Here is a 7,353-nt window from a genome sequence, read left to right as displayed (position 1 = left end):
CAAAATGGCTCATGACGCGAACCACAATCTGGAGTTTATTTGGGAACCTCCTGATTTTTGTATTGATTATTTGCATGCTGATTCAGATAGGTCTTAGATGTTAGGCTCTTAGCTTCTGATGTAATCGTTCAAGATTAACTCGTCTTCTTAATTAAAAAAAAAAAAAAGAGGAATCGAGGCCGTGAAAGCTGAAATGGCGTAATATTAAGTAATAAGTACTGGAGGAGTAATATTCTGTAACCTAAAAAATGATTTTTAACGGACTATTAAAAAAAAAATTCTCTGAACCAGTCAGCACTGCACAAACGTGCGATCAAACCATAGACAATGTTATATTCACTTTAGACAAAAGCTGTCCAACAGAAATATCTTATCAAAGTTATATAATATTGTAATCTGCTTCAAACCTAGTTTTTTTAAAGTGTCTGATTGTATTTCTTAGTTGTTTCTGTTATTTATAGTTTTGTTTTTGTTTATTTTGTTCTTCGAATTGATGGCTGTTTGTGCTTGTTTCTTTTAATGCAATTTCTTTTTTGTTGAAAAAAATTATATTACAGAATTGCTGGCAAAATGAAACTTTATATTACCGATTTAAATTAAATTTATATTTATAGTTTTATAAAAGATAAGGTGGGATATCAAATCGCTCCTGAAACGAAGAAAAAAAAGAAACAATATGTGAATTCCAGACTTATGAATGTCAGTTAAGACATCCTATCATTTTAACTAACGTTTCATCATTTTGCATTTCTCCTGTCTCCTTAATTGCCTTGGCTTATATTGTGATTTAGTCATTACTACCAATACAAACTTGGCAAACCAATGTCTAAAATATTAGAGGGAGAGAGTGAATTTAACACGACAATTCTTCATTATTCCGCGCAAAAAAATTAAAAAAATGCAAGGGCCAAACTTTCCTCCCCGTACAGCTGACATTTGGAGCTGATTCAAAGCTGAAACCCACGTCTAAAGCCAGCTTTGAAGTCTGGGATGGGTAGATGGCTCCCTCCACCTTTCTTCCATTCGCACACCTATCTTCAGCTCTCAATTCTACCTAAAAATTACTCCTCCAGCTTCTAATTGTATCCCATTATCATCTTTATCAGATTCCTTTGCTCGCTTGATTCATCTGATTTCGTCAGCACACATAGACTTTGGTTGATTTTGTTTCGCATTGCTCCCACAATCCTAGCTATTTACTCCTTCGTTATCTCATATTTCATAGGTTCTCCAATCCAATTTGCATCATATTCACCTGGAACTCATTGCCTCTGCTTCTGATAGAAACCCCATTATTGTCCTTATTTACTCCCTCGATCGTCTGCTTCATCAAATTTTATCAACACTCTCGACCACTGTTTGATTCTGAATTCTATCAGTTCTAAGTCTCTTCTTCGGATTAAAGACGATGTCGTTTGAGGAGGAGGCATTGGAGCACACCCTCCTCGTGGTCCGCGAGGTTTCAGTGTACAAAATTCCACCCCGAACTACATCCGGTGGGTACAAGTGCGGGGAGTGGCTTCAGTCCGATAAAATCTGGTCGGGCCGCCTTAGGGTTGTTTCGTGCAAGGATCGTTGCGAGATCCGACTGGAGGATCCGAACACTGGTGAGCTCTTTGCCGCGTGCTTCGTTTACCCAGGTCAGCGCGAGAATTCGGTCGAGTCTGTGCTCGACTCGTCCAGGTACTTCGTGCTGAAGATCGAGGATGGTCTGGGGAAACACGCATTTATTGGATTAGGGTTTGCGGAGCGAAATGAAGCTTTTGATTTCAATGTGGCATTATCGGATCACGACAAGTATGTGAAGAGGGAGCACGAGAAAGAATCTGGCGAGCCAAGTGAGGAGTCTCAGATTGATATTCACCCCGCTGTAAATCAGAGGTTGAAGGTACAATGCAAGAGCTGTTATTGGCTTTACAACACTTTTTCCAATCTCGAAATTTGTGTTCTCTGATTGCTTTATTCATTGAACTTGAATAATTAACGCGTAGTTCGCCGCTCTGATTTTTGGGTTCAGAGGATTATCAATGGATCTTTGGCTATTTGTGTCTTCACCTGCATTGTTTACTTTGGTTCCCACTCGATCTCTTTAGTGGATCTCTTTTACGCGGCAACGCACGAGCATGAGCATATATGAATATGTATGCATTACCTGATCATTGAGCCATGGAGAACTCATCTGCCTGTGATCCGCATTAACATACAAACATTTGAGGGCTTGTCGGAGTCTGAAGATGCGTGTCAGATGTATTTTTTCATTTTTTGTTTTATTATCCCTTAACGTGGTTTTCCTTGTGGAATATTTTACCTTCTCTTGGTCCCTACAAATTATTAGGAAGGATGATTCTGTACTTCTGCTCTGCCTCAAGTGTTTTGTTTCTCTGCGGTCGGGATTAAGTTTTATTTTATGCTATCTCTCTTCTCTCATTTGTTTGACGTTCACTTTCATGTGTTTCAAATTGCAGGAAGGTGAGACCATCCGGATTAACGTGAAGCCTAAACCATCATCTAGTGGAACGGGCATGCTTTCTGCTGCAGGTTTAACAGGTGGACCTTCTGGAAGTACGAAACCTAAAGCCTCGGGCCTTGCTCCCCCGCCTACTGGGTTAGGAAAAATCAGGTCTCCTCTTCCTCCCCCACCAAATGATCCTGTAGCTGCTCGGTTGACTTCTACCAGTCGCATAACTGGTCTTAAGGAGACGAACGGAAGTGGAAGAAATTCTAATGATACTTCTTTAGACCTCTCTCAATTAAAGGTAATAGTTCTGTATGACCTAAACAGTCATGCCATTTAAAATTGGAAGATTACGTGCTCTATTTTTCCATTTCTAATGCCACAGCTAAGGTTAAAACAAAGCATCTATTCATGGTTACTTCTTATTTAAAATTAAAATTTCATTTATTTCGAATATTTTAGTAGTTTTTAAATCCTTGCTTTTAATCAAGATTCTTTAGTAGTCTGTTTTATGGTCATGGTGATTTGAAAAAAGCAATATTCTTGCTAATCCGTATGAATAATCAAGTGACTTGCTGAAGCATTTTGGTTCAATATCTTTTTCTATCTATATCCTTTAAGGTGGAGCCAAAAAAGTAATTCAGTGGTACAGAAGTTGATTTTTTGAACGATGTTTGCTCATTTGTTTTCTTCATTGGAGTAATGAGTATGTAGGACTATGAACTCATGTATTTTTCAGTCCCAGATTTAAGGCTGTGAATGATGTTTCGCTCTTCTTTTCGTCAATTATATTTATATCCCCAACTTCTCCTTTACAGCAGTATAGCACCATATTAACCTATAGGGCTGTGCTGAATGAAAACTTGTTTGCGGAAATAAGGCCTGCATTCTGTGTGACCTGATACCAAACATCTATATGATATCCATTGCTATTGCTTCCATGCACACTAGGATAGAAGACGGGTGACATGAGCAATAGCATTTTTTCTTTAGCGAAGAGGCACACCTCCTTAATAATAGTTATAACAAACTGGGTATTTTGATGCGTTGAAAAATTTTCTTATTGTGTTATTGTAAGCAGGCTGTATAGCATCCGGTCAAAAAAAAAAAAAAAAAAAGCAGGCTGTATAGCAAATGTTTCAGCTTATTTTCTTTCTGCTTCAGAGCTTGGTTTTTCATTGGACAGTGTTTGTCAAGTATTAATTGAATATGTTCACTCGTGATGCTGTGAACGATGCCTTGTGCTTGAGCCTGACTTACCCTCCATATTTGGATAAGCGCGAGCGCCCTTTTCCGTTAACCCGGGACTTGGTAATGCTTTTCCTTTGGCATTTTTAACTAAACGTGTTTCTGGTTTGTATTTACAGAAGAATCTTCCCACAAAAGCCGCTTCAGGTTCGACCACTGCGTCAGGATGGGCAGCCTTCTGATCATGTTAATATGAGTAATTTGACTGCGAGGCTTTTATTTTCTTGAATTTTTTTCCTTTGGATTTACGTTGACAAAAGAAACAATGGAAGTATGGAACTAATGAAGAAACGGAGGGAGACTGTTTCAAGTGTACTTAGCGGAAGTTACCAAATGATTGGACAGAAATATCCTGTATTATGTTTATGCTATTTCCTTCTTCTTGTTTTTTTTTTTTTTGGGTGAGAATTATGTTTATATCATACAAATACTCTTCTCATCCCAATGTGGCTCTTTTTAAGCTGTATTTCTGACGTTCTGCTCGAGGAACGGGTGTTCTTGCTGATGGTATTTTCATCTTGATGGCTTCTACTGTGTTTTAATGATCTCCCTGCATTTGCAAGTGAGGAAAATGCAAACAAATTCCTCTAAACTTTGGTGCTGCTAAATCCCTGAACTTTTAAAATTAAAAATTAAAGGTTGGCCAAAATAAAAATAAAAATAAAAGCATTTGAACATTCATGGGGGATGATCCTTGCCACGAAATTTCCTTGAGAGTGATGATCTGTTTTCCACCCTGGCCTCTTCTGAGACGACTTATTGAAGCGTGCCGTGTGGGATGTTGGAGATGGCAAATAAAATTAGTCACAACTAAATAATCTAATATAATGGGGCATGTGCCTCTTTTTTTTCCAACCTTTGCAAGATTTAGATAGATGAAATAGTGCTGGGACGAAAAATATAGACATTTGGATTGTTTAGATGCCATGATTTTAATTTTAAACCTTCGATAGAGTACAAGGTGCCAATAATGAAATTGAGAGCTTAAAAAAAATAGAAAATGAAAAAAAAATAATTTTTGTTGTCTTGTTAAGTGGAATTATTAACTCTTCATACATATCGTTCACTAAAAGGCTAATGGCTTGACTTTTTTTTTCTTGCTTTGGATATGCCCCTGTTCACAACATTCTAAACCATATACTAAATCCTTATAGTTAGCACCCCTATTGTCTTTCTTTGTACCTATCCAATATCCATACCACTTTGAACAGTTTCTTAAGTATTTTCTTTTTGATAAATACTATCCAACCCTTTCCATTCCCGCATATGGTCATTTAAATTTTATGTTTTCTCAGATGATCACGTATATATGTCTGAATATTCTTATTTCCACCACAATCAACTTTTTGGCAATATCCAGGATTTACTAACATGTAACAACTAGAGAAGAATGACCATAAAAATACAATTACTACCTCCGGTCTTAATTATAAGAGCTAATTAACTAATTTGAGGAGATTAAGGAAAGATATTAAGTTAGTTGTTTATAATAAATAGGTACTCCTCCGGTCCTTATTATAAGACCCCATTTGACTTTTTATTTGGTCCTAATTATAAGACCCCAATCCATTTTGTCTCTTATATTTATGCATTTTTTCCCAAGATAATCCTTCTAATAATGATAGTTTTAGCCAATATACTTAATTAGCAAGGATATTTTAGGAATGACAACACTTATTTATTATAAATAACCAACTTAACTTACTTCCTTAATCTCCTCAAATAAGTCAATTGGGTCTTATAATTAGGACCGGAGGAGTATTATCTTTCCTAAAATATCCTTACTAATCAAATATATTAGTTAGAATTACTATTGTTAGAAGGACTACATTGGAAAAAGATGTATACATATGAGAGACAAATTGGATTAGGGTTTTATATTTAGAACCAAAATAAAATCAAACAAAATTTTATATCAAAGACTGGAGGTAGTATTTTGTTTTAAAGCTAGAATAACTGAATAAATAAGGAGTCATCCTTTTTTGGACTTTTGAGAACAACTATAAGGAATTCTTTTATTTTTTCAACAAGAGACAGATTTTAGTGAAAACCTGAAAGAAATTAGTTTCTTATAGTATAGCGAATCAAAATTCAAATTTCTATTTAAAGATGTACCTACATTTAGTATTCAATAGTGTCTCAAATATGATTGACTTTAATAAAAGGATACTCATATCTAGAAACAAACGAGAGACAAATGTGGTGTCTTTCCTCCCAACTCTTGGAAATGTTGGTCACGTGGCAAAAAAACCAAAGAAATGTTGGTGACATTTTTTTTGGCAATACTCGAACTGTTTCAGGCAGGCTACCGGTCTACAATCTCCCAAGTGTGCTCAAATAATCCATACTTGTATGTATTCTATTCTAAAGATACTCATCACTTTATGCAATTGAGAGGGCACGACGCTAACCATAAGCTAAGCTTTGCCTTTCATCTGTTCACATCTTTGAGGTGTTGGTTTGTCTATCAAGCGATTCCGGATCCTTTTTATTTTGATAGTTTGGTGGGCGGTACAAGTAAAAGTAGCTGCCACGTTATAGTCGCCTGGTCACGTGACAAAGATTCCTTCTTTTTATCAGCATCTTCAGTAAATCCTCCTTTTATTCACTTGCAAGCAATTTAAACTTTACGCCTTCTATATATGTATGGCTATTTCCTACTATTTTATCCACTTCCTGAGCCTTTATTCTTCAAAAATGCTGCCTTGGAGATGAAATTTTGAAAGCACAATCGGAAAAATCAAGTTAAGGGGAAAAAAACCTCACTAATCTTAATACAGTGTCATGGCCAAAACAGAATCTTGATGCCATGTGGTTGTCTTTTTATCTGATTTTGCGAAACTTATATTCTGCCGTTGAGAACAATGATCAAACTATATAATTTTGGCAGTTCAAATTTAACCCCTTACAAAACACTCCCTATATGTAAATTTCTATAATGTAATAAGACATCCTTAACTATCATCAAATATATATATATTTTATAGAATTCTCCGCATTCTGATGCCAGATTGAAGAGCTTAACCTTAAAAAAAGTAGATTTTTTAAGGCAAGGGCTATTGGGCTAAATACGTAAATAAAGTTAAAAACATTCATTTTTAATTTTTTTGGGCCAGAAGTCATTTTTTAAAATTAAATCTATATCATTAAAGTATTTAAATAAATTGTTCGAGTGTTTTATTTATAACGGCTACCGGGAAGAGTACTGACCGTTGGCTTTGCCGCGTCCAGTTTGAGAGAGTCGCGCGGACTCTTCGTCTAATTTTCTCAGAGCCGGAACCAAGACAAAGCCATCGGACACCGAAATTACTGGATTAACTGCCAACTTTCTCGTTTCTCTTTCAAGAGTCTCGCGGGATCATTATCTCTTTTGGCCTACTACTAATTAGCCGGTAATCCGAATTCTCAGCCTTATTAATTTTTTTGCTTCATTGAAACGCAATTCCTTGTCATTGTGATTGCCATTGGATTCTGAATGGTCCTGGGTTCACATATTTTGACTCCTGCTTTTTTCCGGCATCAATCAAACGACATTTGCTTCGAAAATGCTTGAAACTTTTGGCTTGAATTTTGTGACATGGGCTACATGCGCGTTTTGAAGAGCGAACAAAACTTTCTTTTTTGGGCTTTGGATGTAAATGTAAAATTTG

General features: G+C 36.2%; 1 protein-coding gene across 1 annotated transcript; it reads left to right on the top strand.

Annotated features, from left to right (window-relative positions):
- Positions 1-935: 935 nt before the first annotated feature.
- On the top strand, positions 936-4,222 carry LOC114717357 (uncharacterized protein At1g03900-like). The gene is made up of 3 exons (XM_028902479.1): positions 936-1,888; positions 2,466-2,756; positions 3,823-4,222. The coding sequence occupies exons 1-3, from the start codon at positions 1,409-1,411 to the stop codon at positions 3,883-3,885; spliced, it is 834 nt and encodes a 277-aa protein (XP_028758312.1). The 5' UTR covers positions 936-1,408; the 3' UTR covers positions 3,886-4,222.
- Positions 4,223-7,353: the final 3,131 nt, after the last annotated feature.

Source organism: Neltuma alba, unplaced genomic scaffold, assembly GCF_004799145.2.
Source record: "Neltuma alba isolate B1F8T4 unplaced genomic scaffold, ASM479914v2 tig00011734_pilon, whole genome shotgun sequence".
Taxonomy (NCBI): Eukaryota; Viridiplantae; Streptophyta; class Magnoliopsida; order Fabales; family Fabaceae; genus Neltuma; species Neltuma alba.
Note: the sequence above shows the minus strand (reverse complement) of the source record. Positions and strands in the feature narration are given on the sequence as shown.